This window comes from Malaclemys terrapin, chromosome 2 (assembly GCF_027887155.1).
Source record: "Malaclemys terrapin pileata isolate rMalTer1 chromosome 2, rMalTer1.hap1, whole genome shotgun sequence".
Taxonomy (NCBI): domain Eukaryota; kingdom Metazoa; phylum Chordata; order Testudines; family Emydidae; genus Malaclemys; species Malaclemys terrapin.
Window position 1 is genome coordinate 205,725,767 of NC_071506.1, and position 21,443 is coordinate 205,747,209.

Below are 21,443 nucleotides of genomic sequence, written 5' to 3' on the forward strand. Positions count from 1 at the left end.
TTTTCCAGACCATTTATGAACATGTTGAACAGCACAGATCCCAGTACAGATCCTTAGGGGACCTCACTATTTACTTCTCTCCATTCTGAAAAATGATCATTTATTCCTACCCTGTGTTTTCTATTTTTTTTAACCAGATACTAATCTATAAGATGACCTTCATTCTTATCCCATGACTGCCTAGTTTGCTTAAGTGCCTTTGGTGAGGGACTTTGTCAAAGGCTTTTTGAAAGTCCAAGCATATTACATCAACTGGATCAACCTTGTCCACATGCTTGTTACATCCTCAAAGAGTTCTAATAGATTGAGGAGGCACGATTTCCCTTTAAAAAAGCCATGTTGACCCTTCCAACATATTGTGTTTATCTGTGTGTCCAATAATTCTGTCCTTTACTATAATTTCAACCAATTTCCCTGGTATTGAAGTTAGGCATAGCAGTCTGTAATTGCCAGGATCACCCCTGGAGCCTTCTTTAAAAATCAGCATTACATTAGCTACCGTCTAGTCATCTGGTTCAGAGGCTAGTTTAAGCAATAGGTTAACATGCTACAGTTGTTAGTTCTGAAATTTCATATTTGAGTTCCATCAGAACTCTTGGGTGAATAGCAGCTGATCCTGGAGACTTTGTACTCTAATTTATCAATTTGTTGCAAAAGCACCTCTACTGACACCTCAATTGGACTCAGACTTGCCACCCAAAGAGAACTAATAACTCCTAATCATGCTTCTCTGTGTAATCTCCTGGAAATTGAAGAACATTGTTTTTTTCATTACTTTTTAAAATGTATTTTTCTGTACACTGGTAAGTTTAGTTCCTAAATATAACCTAAATGCCCAGATACTGCTTATATTATTCTATAACCAAGGATCGGCAACCTTTCAGAAGTGGTGTGCCAAGACTTCATTTATTCACTCTAATTTAAGGTTTTGCATGCCAGTAATACATTTTAACGTTTTTAGAAGGTCTCTTTCTACGTCTATACTATATAACTAAACTATTATTGTATGTAAAGTAAATAAGGTTATTAAAATGTTTAAGAAGCTTCATTTAAAATTAAATTAAAATGCAAAGCCCCCCGGACTGGTGGCCAGGACCTGGGCAGTGTGAGTGCCACTGAAAATCAGCTCACATGCCACCTTCGGCACGCATGCCATACGTTGCCTACCCCTATTCTATAACCATTGCTCAATCCTACATTGCTTGAGCAATGGTGTCTCACAAATTTCCATAGGAATTTTGACGGGCATGGAATTGAAAACTGGGCCCATCAATGGTACTTGTCTATGGACAATTGATAAACAGTAGCGAAATAGTTCTTTGAGCTTTTGTTTCACCAGCATTTTGATATTAGAAAGAAAGAAAAAATTTAGCAAGATCTTTGTTAAAAAGCTATGTTTTTTTTAAAAAGTTGCTTGCTGCTTCTCCACTAACTATGCATACAGACCTATTCATTTTATTTAAAAAAAAACCTCATACTTTATTAACAGAAATAGTAATAACAGCCTTAACAACAATGCACTAGGAAAATAACCCTGAGGAGAAAAAAAAAAAAAAAAAAAAAAGATTCTGAGGCTTTATATTATGCACTTACAGAGCCTTTCAATGTGAGCATTTAACACTATTTAAAAAGTTTTTAAAAAGAATGAAAAAACATCTTTTCAGAAAACATACTGCTGCTCCCATACAGGCACATGTATACAACTGGATAAGAAAAACATAGCTGTTTGCTTTGCACGGAGCAGCAGTTTTTCTTTTAAATAATGTTAATTATTAACAATTAGTTTATTGCCACTTACAGCCTGATCCTGTTGGGGCTGGACATCTTCAGCTTCCATTAATTTCATTTACAATTGAGAAAACTTGGAACCACAAATAGTCTAGGCCCCAAATCAATTTGACTGTTAAGTAATAATTATCAGCTACTTTTGTTTAATTAGTGGTGTAATTCTTTCAAAGGTTCTACCTTACATATTGCATAACTAGGTAAGGAAGGATTCAACTTTATTATGGATTTTGACAGATAATATTAAGGTGTATTTCCAATTTTTATCCTCAGATCTTTGCACCATTGGGAAATTTAAAAATTCATTAATTCAAATGTATGTGACTGCAGAACATTCATAACAGATTCAGGAATAAAAACATTTGATAATTGTTTTATAGTGATGGTATAATATCTTGCCAAGCAGAACAGGGGGGCATAGAATACACTGGCTATCTACAAATGCAATGTCCTGTATTACAGGTTTTAATCTCTTTTTTCAAAGTTTATTTAAAAGTTTACATGATTAAAGATGGAAAAATATTGCAAGATGTGGGTGGAAGGAGGACTCTCCTATTGCCATTTACCAAGTTCTGATTCTGCAAAACTTACTGTTCTACAGAGCAGTACTGGGATAGCAAGCGTTCAAAAATTACAAGTCAGATTCCCAGAAAATCATGATTGGCCCCAAAATGATGAGATGATTTTTAAATAACAAGTCTGGGGTTAATTTTATTTGCCTTCTGGTTTCTGAACTTTTAGGGTATACTTTCCTCATGTTTTCAAGTTTATCTCAACAAACATGAAGACTAGATTCCCCCCCCCCCCCCCCCCCCCCCCCCCGCCAAATGAAAGCTGGGATTCTTAAATATTTTGCTTCTGTCAGCTGGTGCTTTAAGAAAAACCATCAAATATCATGAGACTCGCAATAAAATTCATGAACGTTGGTAAGACTGATGCAGTGTTTATTACGGTCAGTATCTCCTTTCATTTCAAAGGGACTACTCACAGACCGAGAGCTGTGCTTGCTAGTGTTTTCAGGATAGAGCCAGAAGTCAAGCATTCCAAGCCCGTGTGAAATATCCTTCTCAGTTAATCTAGTTTGTAGCTGACAAATCATTTACTTTGGCCTTTGTTCACTGAAACAGGTGCAAGTTGGAGTGTGTATACAGCGGGGCCCCATCCTGCAACCCCTCCATATCCATTACTCCCACAGATTTCAGTTATCATTTCATGCATAGTAGGCTTACAAGTTGGACACCCAGTTCTGATTCTTTAGCAGAGGTTTAGGATATTTGCAGGAGCTCTTTTATGAGAGGGTTTGCACCCACATATTTGAAATACTTGCTAGCACTACCACACCAGAATATATCAAGTTGACAGTGTTAGTTTACCAGACAGATTTTAATTTTTATCTCTAGATAGAGAATGTTGTTTAAAAAAAAAAAAAACAAAAAAAAAAAAACAGCCAAATCATTAATACTCTTCCAAAAATGGGAATGTCAAAGTGATCTTGTTAAATTTGTAAGGGGGGGGGGGGACCCAACATCAACCTACCCTAACATTTGTCTCATATTTGAACTTCTTCCACCACACCTGTAACCTTGTTGCTAGCAGGGGAAAAAACGCCACACCTGCTCAACTTAGTGTGTGTGTCATTGTGAAAACAAACTACTGGATGTGCATAGGTGCTGGCATGTTTACTTTGAGTCACATATTGAGTCACATATTAAGTCTGATAAAACAAGGGATCTTGAGAGCAAGAAAGAATTTTAATGACTACTAAAATAACATGACATTGTGGCCTCTTTTGATAGTATCATTAAAACAGTGCTGTTCTGCTTCAGTCATTATTAACAGGCATGGGGTATTTGCACTGTAAAAATTAGAGACGTGTTTGGAAGATGGGACTGGGGAGAGCAAAGGCTTGCTGACCTAAGATGCAATGATAGGATCTACAAAAGGTAGGTGGAGTGTCTGAACACAGTACTCCATCCTCATGCTCCTTGACCTGTCAGTTATCTTTAATCCAGCCAACCATACGCCTGTTCTTGAAATCTTGTCCTCCTTTGTCTTTCATGACTCTCTCCTCTCCTGGGTTTCCTCCAACCTCTATAAATGCTCGTACCCTTGGGAGAATTCTCCTCATACCCCCCGCTAAGTTTCTGGGTGGGTTCCACAGGGTTCTGTCCTTGGTCCCCTTTTCTTCTCTCTGTATACCTCATCTCTGGGAAATCTCACCCACGTAAACAAATTCAAATACTATCTCTATGTAGAGGGATCACAGATTTCTTTCCTACTGAATTGCCCATTCTCCCCCTTTCATCCACATACCATACCTGAAATTTTAAAAAATAAATCCATGCAACATATTTGTGTATTTGATTAATGCCAATTTACATGACGATTCCCGTTTCCACATATTATATAAGCATCTAGTCATTATTCAAAATGAAAGCATTTCTAAAAATACAGCTCAATATGTCTTTTGTTTACAATATTTTCAGTTAACCGAGGTACTGGACTGAAACATGGATGATTTGAGCTTGGGATATGATAAAGAGAAAGTAAGATTTTATTGTATAATCCTACTCACTGTTACCAAAAATATACTCAGCAAAAGCCGTTATGTAAGAGATTATTTCAAAATCCCAACCATTTACAAATCTTTCAGGACTCTGTGACAAGTTTGAGGGTTTGTTTGTTTGGGGGTTTCTTGCAGCAGGTGTTCAAAGGCAATAATATATTTCACAAGCAGAGATGATCAGTATTATGCCCATCGAGTTGAACTACAGGTGAGGTAAGAGAAGTGTAAGGACTGCATTTGCTGAACGCAATCAACCAAACGATGAGCAATTTCTTTTTTGTATCATCAATGTAGTGTTTTAGGGCATTGTCTGCAGAAAACAAAATAAGAAGTCTTAGCAGTATAGTACAAGGAAAACATTTACAAATATTAAAAGAAGATCTAGGACTTCACATCTTTGACAGAGGAAAAGAGGGTGGTATAGTCACTTGTACTAGACAATGGGTATGTAAACCTCTTCTTGAGAGGTCTGATTTTTAGTTGCATTGTACTATAGATTAGATTACTTTTCTCTCATCCATAAGACGAGACAAAGTGATGTCTTTAAGAAGTGTTGTGCTATATTTTTGTAAAATTTCAGTTTCCTATTGTACAGCGTTTTTAAAGGTACTGTGTCCAAACACATCCAAAAATGTTTTTCATCCATCTTCCTCTACATTTTTTAAATGGAAAACACTGACTTAATTTCAGACCCAAATTCATATATCGATATGGAACCCTGAAGAACCTGCTCCCCTCTACCAGTACAGGAACAGCTAAAGCCTGCAAGACCCAGTAAGTCCTAAGAGATCACCACTAACCTAAGGAACTGAGATAGGACTGACAGTACCTCCCAGCATACAACCGGATCATGATGGACAATCACTCTACTTGTTGGAAGGAAGCATGCCTCGTGTCAGGGACAGACTACACCCTTCAATATTGAAAAGGCAGCCAGAGTTCCCCCCCATGCTTACAAAAACACTGTCTCTTAAGCCTAGCAGACCCTGAGAAGCCTGGGTCATCCACACAGAGGGCCTGTACCGACTTACTGGCTCTGGTCCCCAAAGCCTCCTCTCTGGCTTTCCCAGCAGCCCAACTTCATTGGAACTGGACACTTTCAACCACCACTGCACCATGCTTCTGTCTGCACATGCTGACCTACTGTTTTTCCAAGCAATTCCCAAAATTGCTAAATTAAAGGATTTAAAGAAAAATTGTCCCCCTTCTATTTAAGTTTTCCTTTCAGTTTCCCCTTTTGTCTGTGTGGGTTTAGCAAAAGGGGAAAGAAAAGCATGTTATAAAAACTGAAAAACGTGATTTGTACAGCAACAGAAACCAGCCAGGTATTTCAGGGACATGTGTACCACTCTGAACTACATATAATTCATTTTGTTTAAATGATTGGATTTGAAATGACTGTGTCCCTTTAAATGTTTTCTTCCACTCACTCCAAAATCTTAAATATAATTGCTTCCCTATAGATTTGTACACGTTTATTGTTAGTTCAACCCATTTTCTGACAGACGTACAGGAAATATCAATCTCACTTTTAGATTTTTAATTATCAGAAACATCTTAAAATTGTTAGAGGATTCAAGAAAGTGGAACCATATGATCGCAAGAGTGAACATTTCTATTTTCCTATCCCCATAAAACAAGTTAGCAACTTTGTTGTAAAAACACTGCTAACATTTGGAGCCTTCTATACACAGCTATATTTTCTTTCATTTAAGGAGAAATGAAAAGTCCACCGCGGTCTGTCAAATACACAATCTTCCAGAACTGGACTAAAGCATCTTCCAGAAAGGCAGAGGAAGGAGACCTCTCACTATTACAAAGTTTTGTGCCTTGCTTCTAATTTGAATTTGTCTGGCTTTTGGTCAGCTCCACATTAGAAGTATCTTGTCAGTATACTAATATCAATTAGGAATGTGATTATGCTACTGAATAGTGAAAGAATATTAGTTACCGCTCTTTCCTACCTTAGAATTTTATATCCTGCTTTAAAAAAATCATTAGAAATTAGAATTATCTCAGGCATTTGAAAACAAACAAAGGGGCCGGGAACTGTAATTGTAAGGGTGGGAATTGTCCTAAGCAGAAGGCTTACCTTAAAATGGTGATGGTTTACTTTAAACCAGGACATATTTTTAAGTAACGCCATGGGAACAGCTCTGATACTCATTCATGCCACATTCTTGCACACACTTCCATTTTGATATGGTTGACATTAACCACAAGAAGAATTATGGAATACATTTACCACTTTTGTTCCCCAAAATCAAACAAGGTCTCTCTGTATTTACCGCAGAAATCAACACTCTCTCTTTTTAATGGCTATATGACTGTGCTCATTCTTAAGCTTCCTAAACTGGGACAACTCATCAGTCTGTTACATCAATCAGATTAATCAGATGCTGCAGCATTTACCAGGGTTATAACTAGAGGACACAGTTACATAATAAGAGTCAATCCAACTGAAAAATGGTCCAACTAAACAATCCTTCTCAAATAGGTATATGGACATGTGACACACACTAAATACATACAGAGAAATATTCATTTAAAAATAGAAGTTCTCCAAGTTCAGAAGCATGTGAGTCTAGGGCCACTTTATACAACACAACATAGAAAAACAAATTAAGCACGTATGTGTGCTATTGTAATGCCAATCACAACACTTCAGGTGAACAAAAAGCTCATATTATGACTTATAAACACATTGTTCATGTCCTCTATCAGTCTCTCTGATGCTATCACAAAAAGCACCATGGAGCATTTTGGTGTCCAACACACATTCTCTCCCCACCACTGTCTTTTGTCCTTAGTCTCATGCCCTGGTGATCTAGGACTTGCCTTGCTCACAAAAATTCCAATACAGTACAAGATCGTGACAGGGTGATAGTCTGAACACTACATTTTGTTTTAAGAGTTCCACCTGGGTGCTATAGATGGATGAGGGAGTTTGAATTTCCCAGTAAACAGTCAATGCAATTTTGGGCTTTTCTCCTCCACCCTCCCCATACACCCTCTATCACGAGACTCATGAGCGCATTCAGCATTGTGATAAAGAAATCACTACCTCGGCAAATGGCAGAAAGCTCACAAGGAGCTCTAGGGAACTTGCTTGCCAGAGTTTGCAATTTGGCAGTTGTAGCTGCTAGCTTGCTGCAGCTCTAAGTAACAGAGATTTTATACATAAAATGTTCTCTATATATGTATCTATGAAAATACACACACACACACACACACACACACACAGAGTACGTTATGTTATAGAAACATATGTACATATTAGAGGTTCTTCCATGCCTCTATAATGCACAAGCATTCTTGTACACACAAAATACAATTCAGTGCAACATTCATTATAGCAAGTTATTACAATTTTAGCTTGGTTCTTAATATTTATACAGTTAGCACTTCTCTGTTATTTGCTTCTGCTGAGGAAGAGATTGTACAGTAATTATGTACATCTGCCGCTCCCACTGAAAAAGAGAAAGCCTTACAGCAGTCTCCTGGAGCATGCTTCCAACAGATGCTGAGATGTTACAGGCCAGACATCTCTGCACCAAAGCACTGCCTTTTTCTTCAGTTTCTTTTCAAAAGGGTAAAAGACCCATGCATTGGTCTTACAAACTACAAATACTGCATCAACAGATTACAAACCAGAATTACCATCCGTGCAGTCTTCATAATACCAGTCTAGTTCATAGTAATCCGCTTCAATAAATTTCTGCATAGTCAGTATCCTTCAGCAATGTAGAAGATATTTCACTGTGTTGCTGAGGTCAAGTGAAATGCAACCATGCCTCCCTGCCTTTGCAAAAAACTGAAGTGCAAAGACACTGACAGAATGATGAAAATGAGCTGCACATTTTCAATGAGAGGCTGGAGCCAAAATAAGAGGGGTGGGGGAGAAAGAAAAGGGAGGAAAAAAAGGGTGTAGGAGAGAGATTTCTAAAGTAGATGCCCTAGCAGCTGCTCTAATAAAGAAGCTCTGCACAGGAGCCTTGGATGGGAGTTAACAAAATCATCCTATCAAAAGGCTCGTATACTGACGTTAGGGGGACACACCACCACTTGGCTGTTTCTAACTCATTCCTTTCCTCCCCGGTACTCACATACCTTTCAGTCTAACATGTTGCCATGGAGACTGGCTGGCTCTGAAAGAGATGCCGAAACGGAGGAAAGGTATTCTGCGGTTTCTGGCTTCACAAAGATAATGGGTGTCTCACAAAAAAGAAAGAAAAATTCCCACACAGAAGAAAAAAGCTCTTTATTAGAATACAAACATCCCTTTTTTCTGTTTTTCAATATCATAATCTTGTGATCCTTTGTGCCTTAATAATGTAAATCAAGCGCATTACCACCTCCCATCGTGTGTTAGAAGCTCTCCCCCACCCAAGTGGAAAATGAAGCTGCATTACTATTTTGTGCTGTTATAGTAGTTAAGCACTAATTTTGCAAAAAGAAAATGTCTACATTAAAGATGAAAGAGTGGAACTAGAAAACCAGACAGTAACGCATTCCCCCATTGGATAAGCTCATCTACTTTTGCCCTCTGCCTTCTCAGCGAACCAGTGACCTATTTTTCAAACATCTACGCTCTGTGGCAGAAAACAAGGGATTATGGCAAGCTATAGCCATTCTGTATAGCTAAACATGCTTAACTAGTTACACACAACTGCTCAGTATTTTTCATTTCCAAAATATCTGGTGTGGAGAAGGATTCACTTTCAGGTACTTCAATAGGCTGGATTTAAACTACTAGAATTATAAAATACTTCTTTGTGGAATCGAATTTTAATAAATTAGTATTTATAACAATATTCAGGAAGTCAATTAAATCTGCAATGGGGGGGGGTAAAAGTTATTACAGTGCTCAGACATCCATCCTGTTCTTATATTCCACACACATTCTCCTTTCCCCATCTTTTACGGGCTCCAGTGGGTTTTTTACAAAAAATTTCTGAGATTTGGAATGATATATTCTAGTTACAATACATCTTTTGTACATGACTGTACAGTGCCTAGCACAATGGGGCACTGGTCTGTAACTGGACCCCTAGTCTATATTACAATAGAAATTAATATTAATATCATTACCATTATAATAAAACATATATTTTCCTCTATCTAGTTATTAACTCCCATGACCACAGTGTTTGAGCCTCACAAATATTGAGGATTTTATTATTACAGCACTTCTGTGAGTGAGGGATGTAACATCCATTTCACAGATGTGGAACTGAGGCACAGAGAGACTTAGTGACTTACCCAAGATTTCACAGGAAATCAGTGGAAATGCTAGGAATTGAGTCCAGGGCTCCCCAGACCTAGGCAATGGCTACATTAGAGAGCTCTCTAGTGTAGCCGCTCTAAGCCAACAGGAGGGAGCTCTCCCCATTGGCTTAATTACTCCAGCCCCTGTGAGCAGCAATAGCTATATCAGCAGGAGAAGCTCTCCAGCTGACATAAGCACTAATGTGGACAGTGCTAAATCGGCATAAGTTAAATCGCTCATGGGGGTGGCTAATTTACACCCCTGAGCTACATAGCACGTAAGTTGACGTAAGCTGTAGTGTAGCAATAGCCCTAGGCTAGTGACTTAAACACCACACCATCCCAGATTCCCTTTGAGAGATGAGTTGTATTATGTTTTCTACTGATTTTATGCTGTATTTGTTAATTTTGAAAAATTCTAGTAAATATTTCTCCCTTCCCTACTTATAATAGAAATTGCAGGTGACACACAACACTCTCTTATGACCCTCAGTTAGGCAAACTTTGGATGTTGTGGTTTTGATAGGAATAATTCAGGGTTTTTTTCTTATTAAAGAAGTATCCCAGTAGTACTGCGGTGTCCTGATTTGCGTTTTCATCTGCCCAGTCAATCATGCTGTAAATAGCACAATCAATGTCAAAAAATTAAAGCAGAGAAACTACAAGGAGCAATTCTTATGAATCCCTTGTTATCTCTTACAGTTTGGACCCTGGCTTCACGAAGATTATGGTTTGCCATAGCCTGACATGCCTTCCAGAGTTAAAAGTTAAATAAAACCTCAGGTTTTTGATCTTTAAAGAGTTAAGTAAAGTTGTAGCCAGAGGCCTTTAAACCATAAACATGCTTTAATTCTACTGATCAGTGTGTTGTATGGTATGGTCAATATTTACCCGAGAACAGTAAGGTATGTACATAAACTGCAGGTAAGTAAATTTCCAAGGAATATAAGATGCCATTAAAAAACCCTGTATAATCTGTCATATGAAGCAGTAATACAATCATTTATGGAACAGAAGAGTTCACATTTTGAAACTAACATTTTTTTCACTCATAAATGTGTTTTCTAACATAGCACAAGGTTTTCTTTTCTTTTTCTCCAGCATTTAATTTCCTTTTAAAAAGTAGCTTTGCTTAATATTAGGATTTAAATGATCACAATTAAGCTTCGAAGTTACGGGAATTCTCTGGGAGATGAGTAAACACTGGGTAGGAAGGGAGTTCAAAAAATGCTGCTTTTTAAAAAATTATTCTGCAGACAATCTTCTGCAAGATTGAGTTAGAGGTCAGAAACATCTTTTTACATTGGAAAGGATCTAGCTTTCTCACCAAAAAAACAATTAACACTCTCATACTGCTTTACATAGCCGAAGCATGTTACAAAACTAAGCACCACAACATGCTTATCAAGTAGGGTAGGTCAATATTATCATCTCTACTCCATAACTGAGAAAATGGGGGGCTGGTGGCACAATCACCCCATCATAGTGAGAAAACACAATGACGGAGAGAAGAAATTCTATAGAAAGAAATATCCAGCTGGGCAACACCTCCTTAGTTAAGTGGAAATGGTAGTCTCACAGAAGTGGGATGGACAATTTAGGTCTGGAACTTTCATGAAACATGCCTAATCTTGGCCTGACCCATGGAGCACTTGGGGTATCCTTGGGGAATCCCCTTCTCTCTCTCCAGCCCAAGCTCCTCTCCTGGGGCTGCTTATCACAAAACCCCATGTTATGTTGTATATTCTGATCACAATTTACTGATGTGCTATTGTATTACTTATCCAATTTAAAAGTAATCAAATATTTGAACATAAGGAAATTGAGGCAATTGTAATGCAAGATGTAGGAGGATTTCATTATCCAGCAAATAGTTTGAAATAAGTTATGAGCAAACTATAAACTCTAGATTATATAAATGTAACCTGCCCCGCTCATGCTTTGGAGAAGCTTCCCATAAATATCTGCAAAACTAACTCCTTAAACTCTTCTTTCCTGCAAGGCCTACAAAACACTTGAAGCCGACAAAAAACATGCTAACAGTTAGCCTGCTAGTGCTGAGACCACTGTCTGTCATGCTGACCAATATTATCTCATTGTTTCCTTGTACTCCCCGATTGGTCTGTGTTTATCCATCTGTTGTCACTTGTCTCATTCTTGACGTTGTACTCCCTTTTAGCAGGAGCGGCACCAGGGTTTTTGGCGCCCTAGGCCGGGGTCCTTCTGCGCTCCTGGTCGTCGTCAGCAATTCTGCGGTGGGGGGCGGGTCCTTCCGCGCTCCTGGTCTTCAGGGCACTTCGGCGGTGGGTCCCGGAGCGAGTGAAGGACCCGCCACAGAATTGCCGCCTAAGACCCGGAGCGGGGAAGACCCCCCCCGTCGCCAAATTGCCGCCCCCCCAAATCCTGGTGCCCTGTGTTTGTACAGAGCCTATATGGTCCATGACTGGGGCTCTTAGGCACTACATTAATACAAATTAAAAATAGGGTTTAAAACTTCCTAATGTTTTCAGGGGATTCTCAAATTCATTTATATAGTGTTTTAGAATGATAGGGATTTTTAAAAAGATAACATGTAGTTTAAAGCCAGGAAGGCATATTCCCCAAAAGGAGAATGTGAGACAACATTTCATTTGTAGATCAAGAGTTGTCACAAAACAAATCAATCGATCAATCACAAATTACAAGGTAGAAACATTGTTTTCTGTTGCCAGTTGTTAATAAACATAGGACTCCCAATATCTGTAATGCTAATATGGAAAGAAAAACAAATATTTATGAAGTATATATAAAATTTATAATAGCCAATTGTAAATAGCAATGGTAAACGATAGCCCGCTCCCATATCACAAAATGTACGACAATCACCCTCTGGCTTCACAGAATCAAAGAAATTAGGAATGGACGGGGTTACTTTATTAAGGAACCTTGTTCACCTCCTTGCCAGTGCCGGATTACTGCCTATCCTGTATTTTTAGTGCTTTGTCAGTGTTGTTTTGAACAACAGGCTAGTTTAATAAGATATTATATTGGGAAAGGTTTCTTTTTAAAAACTTCTTGATCTAGTTTGTATCTTATGAGAATCAATTATTACTTTAATTAAATGGCATGCTTCTGGGATGTTATATTTTGAAAGTTTAAGATAGCAAAAAGTTATAGTTACACTTCAGGTTATCGTCTGTCCCTCATTTTGTGTATGTACCAAATGCCAACAGACACAAGCTATCACTAATGGCGAACTTGTTGCTAACATTCTAGTCTACCACCTCTCTACTTCTGAAGTGAAGGTGCGAAGAAAAAAGGTACATATGGGCTTGTGTACATTAAACTTCCAAGAGAGGGCATTCTACAAATATGGGGAGCCCAAACTTTTGAACACTTATACTGCTAGGACCTGGCTCAGATTGTTTTAAGTAGATTCTGTTACTATAGACCATATTCTAAATTTTTACCAATTAATCTTGTTTCAAAAAGAGAATATTTAGCTCAGATGAGAAAGCAGATGAGTAAACAGAGTTAAACTATTTAGTGTCTAAGATGTACCTTCCCTATGGAACATTAAATTCCATAAAATATCCCTGAAGTATACTACTGTATATACACATTCCTCTCCTGAAAAGAAAAATGTAAATCCAGCAACATGTTTTGGCCTTCAGGATCCCAAACATAATATGGTCCATGTAATTTACACATCAAATACATTATACATACTTATTAGCAAATAATATAAAGCTCATTACAGAAAAAGGCATAAAAAATCATGAGGCTAAGGCTTTATTTGAGACAACACTGAACACCCAAATACAAAATATACATTTCCCCTTGCATATTATGCTACTGTCCCCCAGGGGATGAGGTAGATGAAGCATTAGAAATAATTGCAAACTTGATTTTTTGTAAGCGACTGCCTCCAGAAATCCTGGAATTGTAATATATAGTCTGTAGTTCTATTTTTCAGAGGCAATGAACACATTTGTGAAATTAGGAAGAGATTTACAGCATGCTTGACTGGGCAGATGAAAACGTAAACCAGGACACTGCAGTAATACTCTGATACGTCTCTAATAAGAAAAAAACAAACCCTAAATTATTTCTATCAAAACTAGCACATCTAAAGTTTGCCCAGCTGAGGGTCATAAGAGCAACATGCCAACATCCCATGGGCTGTACACAATTTGCACTAAATTCAGCAGATTGCAGCTGCCTTGGTCATTAACCTGACAGCGCAGTTCGTGGAGATTACAATTCCAAGCATGTGGTGCTCCATTTTAATCCCAACAACATGTAGTCAGACCAAGACAGCCTGCATTTTAGGAACTGTAGTCTCCTTGCGCTGTACCTTGATATTGAAGATGAAGGTGGTAATTTGCCAAATTGTAGATCTACATGTCAGACACTTTGGCCAGCCAGTTGAGTCTTTTGCCCAACAGAGAGGAAATCACTTTATGACTTTAAGGTTATTTCCCTGGTAGACTGAGTTATGTTGAGATTTGACTGTGTTTTGGTTAGAAGCATAGCAATCTACTTTGGCTGTCCTTGAAGGAAAGTGGCAGTCTTTATTCTTTACAGGTTAACTAATGTGTGAAAACAAGTCTTGCCTACTTTTGTTTCTGAATTTAAAAGAATGTCTGTAGTTCCAAAATGTCAAGCAGTAATTTTCAAATACATTTCTATCTATCAAAAGTGGAGACTCCATTTTGTTTGACTATCATTTAATTAAAGATTCAAATTAAGTCTTCACATTCCCTATCCCAGGACAGAGAGTTTATATTCAAAAAGGGCATGCTAACAAACTGAAGCTGTTTGGATGTGTAAATCTTCGTCTTCATGCCATCGTATTTATAATTTCTTCAAAGGAAAGGCCAAGTGGCTTGGTAGCTGTGCTCTAGGTGCAATACACACTCACCAGGGGGTTACAAACTTTGTGATGGCCGTAGGGTGACCAGACAGCAAGTGTGAAAAATCGGGACGGGGATGGGGGGTAATAGGAGCCTATATAAGAAAAAGACCCAAAAATCGGGACTGTCCTTATAAAATCGGGACATCTGGTCACCCTAGATGGCCGCCATCTTGGTCAACACACTTTGGACTGAACTGGGGATTTCCAAAGCTCCATGAGGGGCTACAACTTGAGCTAACGAGCCACGGTTCTATAGCTGGGCGCTGTAATTACCAATCCACAGAGAACAGGAGTCTGAGAGGGGAACCTGTTACACGCTCACCAGTGGGTTACACTAGAATGAACCTCATCATATGGACATATCCTTAGAACTGCTGTGCTGCAGGCAAGTTACAAATCAAACGTTTTTACACTCAACTCCTCAGAGAACAGACTGGAATATGCATGCAAAATTAATGTCTACTTAAAGATAAAGTCTGTACATTGTACTAAGTACTATATTAAAGCCAGTATTAAAGTCAAACACCAGCTGTTTACATTCTTTGCTATACTTCCTGTTACAGGTCTTCTAAACTCCACCCTGAATGAGTGAGAAGTATTAAAAAAAAAAAAACCACACACACAGGAAAGCAAAAAGATAACTCCTAATATTCTGCCTAGAAGTTTTGTTCCAACTCTGGGAGACAGATTTAACACAGACAGTCAAATTCTCAGCTAATGCACAGCTCCTTTCACTACAACAGAGCTATGCCAATATACACTAACTGAGGAGTTCACCCACAATATCTAGTACTCTCTTTAACAAGTGGATCTTTTGGGACAGATTTCCTTCCAACAGAATGGAGGGTATTTAGCAGCACAGTGCTGATGCTTCTGAGAATTGTAGGACATGACTGGGCAGGAGTCAGACTGCTATAAAATGACAAGATTTTATACATCTCTGATCATATCAAATAAGTCATCTGTAATGAAGAAGTAAGGCTGCAGAAGTACCCAAAAGTCTAATACAAGTGATCCTGAAAAACAATAAATCCTCTTTCCTGCAAAAGTCCAAGAAACCAGCTAACAATGTCTTATTCGTAAACTTGTTTTGAAAACTTGGTTTCAGCTTAGTTTGTAAATATTAATTGAAAAGGGCAGTTGTCAAAGGAGATATCATCCAGTGGATGGGGCACTGGAATAAAAGGTAGAAGAGCTTGCTCTGTTCCCAGTTCTGCTACTGACTTGCTGACCTTCAGTAAATTACATCTCTATGCATCGTTTCCCCTTCTGTAAAATGCAGACAATACTTACCTCCTTTCTAAAATACTAAAATAAAATGTATGGATGAAAACACTGATGTAAGATCTAAGTAGTAGTATTATTATCAAGATTCAGAAGCCTGAAAATGGGATTAATAGATTGACTTTGGCTCATTTCATGGACGCTCGTTGCATTGTCTGACCTGTTTTGTCTTCCTGTTCTGCTTTTGAGCCAATGCATGACAAATTACACTATGTCCTGTGCTCAAACTGGCTTAGGAGCCTGGAACCAGCAGGCAGAGTAGAAATGTGAGCTTGTTTCAATGCACAAACAAAAACAAGCTCAGCAGTCTGGATTTGTTGTTGGTGAGTTGCTAAGCAGAGAAATTGGGCTTTCATCCATGTTGAAGCCCTTGCCCTTTGGAGAGCATAATGTGTCTTTAATGTCCTCCATTACTATTTTTATTTTTGAAGAAAGGATACTGCTTTTCACCCTATCAACCTTCACAAACTCCTATAGCTATTGATAAATGTTTTAATTTTATTCCTTCTCCCGTAACATTCAATAATCATTCATCAATAACCATGGCTATAAGCATGCCAGGCAGGTTTCCATGGTTGGCATTTTAATTCTAAATCATGAATAAAGTTTCCAGCTGTAACTGAAAACCAAACTGCATTATAATCTCTCTAAAAATATACTTAATATTCCACAAACAATTTTTCAACAGATTATAAAAATGCTTATGACAGGATTAAAAGATTTCATAAATAAAGAAAAAAGATTTTCTTTTATAGGAAACACTTCTAAGCAGTAACTAGAACAAGTTCCAACATTTAGTAATAGGTCATATTGGATGAAGTGTTCTGTGCTACATGGAGTATCTAGGAGGAAATAGAGCCTAGTCATCAATTTGCTGACATAAAGCTTTCCCACCCCCTAAAGAAACAGCAGGGAATAACAAGAAACCAGATCATCATGGTTTGCCCTTTGTAATAAGTGTCTCAAAGTAAGAATTTGCACTGGTGGTGGAAATCAAAGCAAAACATCTACCATAAGCACAGACCACCACAGAGAGACTGCCCAGATTTTTCAGTTTATCTGGCTCATAAATTACTACATTTGCAGTACTTTCAGAGGTACCGGGTGCCTTAAATTACTCAAGATAATGGGCTGGGGCTGGAGGAAACATCAACTTGCAAGCATTCAACACAAACATCACAGGATGAGAAAGCAGTAATATAAAAGTGAGAGAAAATAAACAAAGAATGAAAAGAAGAAATCAACTACTTCTTTCTCCAACCTGACTCTCTCCAGGAGAGGTCCTCTGAGGCCCAGAAAACCAGTCTGTCTACCCTCACATAAACACATATTTAAAACCATGCATCATGATTGCTATCCTGCTAGTAAATGCAAGACAAACCCAAAGCTTATCCATTTTGCTCCAAAGAAGTCAAGACACACTGAATTAGAGGTTTGTTCACCCCCTCCACTTGCCAAACTAGGAGACAGCACTGATGTCCTGAACCCGTACTGCTATTGGACCTCCAAAGACAAACAATCTGCCAAAAATACCCTTCGAAACCTACAGCAGACCAGGAGAGTAGGCCCCATTTCCACAATTGTGGACTCTGCCACAGTGACCTAACGCATTTGTGACCAGCAACCTTGATTAATGCAACATATCCACCAGGGTGAGAGAGTTCCTTTGCTCCTAGGGAACATTTCAGTTACTAAGCAAGCATAGGGTTACCATATTTCAGCGAGCAAAAAAGAGGACGGGAGGAGCCCCGCCCTAGCCCCACCCCTGCCCCTCCCACTTCCCGCCCCCCCTGACCTCCCAAGCCTCCCCCCGTTCCTTGTCCCCTGACTACCCCCTCCTGGGACCCCTGCCCCTAACTGCCCCCCAGGACTATCTAAGCCTCCCTGCCTCTTGTCCCCTGACTGCCCCAACCTTTATCCACACCCCCACCCCCAGACAGACCCCTGGGACTCCCACGCCCCATCCAACCACTCCCCACCCCCTGACAGCCCCCCCCCAGAACTCCCAACCCATCTAAACCCCTCTGCTCCCTGTCCCCTACTGCTCCGATCCCTCTCCGCACTCCTGCCCCCTGACAGCCCCCCCCCAGAACTCCCAACCCATCTAAACCCCTCTGCTCCCTGTCCCCTGACTGCTCCGATCCCTCTCCGCACTCCTGCCCCCTGACAGCCCCCCCCAGAACTCCCAACCCATCTAAACCCCTCTGCTCCCTGTCCCCTGACTGCTCCGATCCCTCTCCCCACCCCTGCCCCCTGACAGCTCCCCCCCAGAACTCCCAGCCCCCCACCCCCCCGCTCCTTGTCCCCTGACTGCCCCCTCCTGGGACCCCTGCTCCTAACTGCCCTCCAGAACCCCACCCCCTACCTAAGACTCCCTGTTCCTTGTCCCCTAACTGCCCCCTCCTAAGACCCCCCCCCCAACTGCCCACCAGGACCCTACCCCCTACCTGTACCCTGACTGCCCAAAACTTTCTCCACTCCCCCCAAAAAGCCCCCCCCCGTTTCTTGACTGCCCCCTCCAGAACCTCCCTGCCCCTTCTCCTGCCCCCCCTTACCCTGCTGCTCAGAACAGGGTGTTGGGCTCTGTGCGAGCCGGACACGTGGCTAAGCTCCCCAGCACAACAAAACCCGGTCCCTGGCCCTGCACAACAAAACCCGGTCCCAGGTCCGGACCGGGTTGCAGGGGAGAGCTGCCCTTGTATCAGCACAAAGTGCTCTCGCTCCCGTTTTGCTACGCTGCATGGCAGAAACCGCTCCCAGTTGCAAAAGGGGAGGGCTGCACTTTGTGCTGAGACACTTGCTCAGAATGCAGGGCGGAGCTCCTCTCCAGCTGCTCCGGAGTCCAGCCCGGGACTTTCCTGCAGCCCTCCCAGCCGCTCGCTCTGCTGTGCCCGGGGGAGGGGGAAATCCCGGACATTGTGAGTGCTTTACAAATTCCCCCCGGACGCTATTTTTAGCACAAAAAGGAGGACATGTCCGGGTAAATCCGGACGAATGGTAACCCTAAGCAAGCATCTTGTCAATGTATCTCCCAAATTACAGCTAACAGGGCAGCGGGATTATAGGGAAGTGTGTCACCAGAAAGCTCCTGCTCTCCTGTTAGCTATGGAACAGTCTTCCACAAGAAATCTTGCCACCTTCAGGACAAAATTCGACATGGATCTTTGATTTAGCTTTTGCCAGAATAAAACATTTAAAAAACAAAAAGGCCAGTCCTACTGATCATTTCAGTGGAATGGAGAAGAGAACCAGAAATCAATTATTAAACAGCATGTCAGATTGGTTACATTGTGTATTGCACTCAGATACCTGGACAATGAGTAAGGTATAAACACCAAGGCCTGGTCTACACTACAGGCCCAGCCCCCACTCCACCCCTTCCTCCAAGCCCTCACCCCACCCCGCCTCTTCCTGTCCACGCTCCATCTCTCTTCATTTCGGGTTGGAATTCAGCTTCTGGGTTAAGTTGGATTGTTATTTTTAAATTCTGTGGAAGATACCTGGGGACTTTTGGGAGTGTTTGTATAGTATCAAAATACATAAATAAAATAAATATTTAGAAAACCCATTGTTCTGTTTCATCTGTCTGCTGTCAAAATGCATATCAAGTAATCCAGCGAGTATGGGATCGGAAGTCAGGAAATGTGGCTTGTTTCTAACTCTGACATTGACTTATTGTGTAATTTTGGAAAAATCAGATAGCCTCTCTAGGCTGCTTCCATGGAGATGCCCCATCTTTCAAAAGGGACGATTTTTGTAAAGTGCTGAGAGCTATGGATGAAGAGTGCTGTGTAAATAACAAATATTGTTATTTGCACAGGAAAAAAATAAATAAGGGATTGCAACAAACAAGAATGTGGCACTCTCACATCAAAAGAGGCTAGATAGGTACCAAGATAACTGACTAATCTCTTTTAGTCTCCTTCCTTCACAAAAGGTTGCCATTTTCTCCAAAGGAATAGTCCCTCTTCCTAATTCCAATTTTACATGGAGGATGGCTGACATAACCACAAATTCACAAGTACTTAGTTATCACCAAAATCTTATTCAAACATCATGAAAAGTAACTTTCCATAATCCCACGTTCCTACCAGACACTCCGAGATGTAATGATTAGGCTGGAAATGCAATCCCCCTAGATAAACGAGCGAAAGGGCTTCACAAATACTGTCCAATATATCTGAATTTGGACACATTTCCAGAACATTTGGAAAGATGTATATATATTTACACAGGGGACTTATTCTGACAGCATATCTTTACCATGCTATTGTTTGGAAACTGCTTAGATACTACAGTGATGGGAATCACATCAAATCTAAACAGAAAGAGATTTCTAATACTATACCTGAAGTATTATGTGCTGTCTTAAGTTTAAATATCAACCTTATTTTATGCACTTGAAAAGCACCAAAAGAAAGCTGAAGAAAACAGGGCACCAAACTTTGAACTTATTACTACATTTACAATGGGAGCATTTGTTTTCCTCAACTGAAATCAAATTTCTGCACTTTCCCTTGTTATTAGCGGATGCTGCACTACCTTAATGCTGAATTTCATTATCGTGATTTATTGAACCTTGGAATGCTCACCCACATAGCCATAGCTAATACTTTTCATACGCATGCATACTCATATCTCTGCATCATTTCAACTGCTCTGTACAAGTCCAGTTATTATTCTTGTATCCCACAATTAGTGTTTTGCATGCTCCTTTTGGATCTTGGCAAATTATTTAGTGAAGCTATAATTAATCCAATGATACACAATCTCATTTACTGTGTGTGTGAACAATTAAAATTACAGTGTCACCAGGCAAAAAGATATCAGAGGGGTAGCCGTGTTAGTCTGAATCTGTAAAAAGTAACAGAGGGTCCTGTGGCACCTTTAAGACTAACAGAAGTATTGGAAGCATAAGCTTTCGTGGGTAAGAACCTCACTTCTTCAGAGAAGTGTCTTGCATCTGAAGAAGTGAGGTTCTTACCCACGAAAGCTTAAGCTCCCAATACTTCTGTTAGTCTTAAAGGTGCCACAGGACCCTCTGTTACTTTTTACAGGCAAAAAGAGTTATAATTCTACATATGGTTTGCAGAAGGGTTTTGGATTTTTTTGAGGGGGGATGGAGGGGGAATGAGATTGTGGTATTTGGAAGAGTTTCCACAGAATTCTAGACAGTCCCTCAAGTTGCGCATATCCGCAATTTGTGTCAGTTTACCACCACTTTTTAGGGAACTGTAATTTTGAGATGAAATCATTTGGACAGACAAATGTCAGTGATTGCACACACCCAATGCTAATGACTTTTTAAACCTTACAAAAACGTGAACTCATGCAAGAGAGAGTGTTTCAGCTGTTACATTTAAAACAGGTCATTCCATTAGCAGTCACACTCCTGAGGACATTACTGTAGGACAGGTGTGGCAGCTCAAGGACTTTTCATGCTGAGCTATTTAAATATATAACTTTCCACTGTTTGATAGCCATTCTTTCATCCAGATCAAAAGAGAATAGTAGTAACAACACTTAACATTTATATAATGCATTATAGTTTCAAAGCGCTATGTTAATATCAGTCTGTCCTCAATTCCCGTGTGTGAGGTACAACAGTATTTTAAGTTTTATCTCCACCATACAGATATGCAA

General features: G+C 39.9%; 1 protein-coding gene across 5 annotated transcripts in view; it reads right to left on the reverse strand.

Moving 5' to 3' along the window:
• The window catches only part of TRAK1 (trafficking kinesin protein 1), a 112,518-nt gene that overhangs the window by 63,660 nt on the left and 27,415 nt on the right, over positions 1-21,443 (reverse strand). Inside the window, exon 1 of one of the 5 annotated variants that reach the window (XM_054019566.1) lies at positions 8,012-8,283. The exons of 3 other annotated variants lie outside the window; for them this stretch is intronic. In XM_054019566.1, the coding sequence (XP_053875541.1) occupies positions 8,012-8,075 (64 nt within the window). In that variant the 5' untranslated portion in view covers positions 8,076-8,283. Of the gene's footprint in view, positions 1-8,011; positions 8,284-21,443 lie in introns of those variants that run through there. One more of the 5 variants, XM_054019568.1, reaches the window with a different exon arrangement.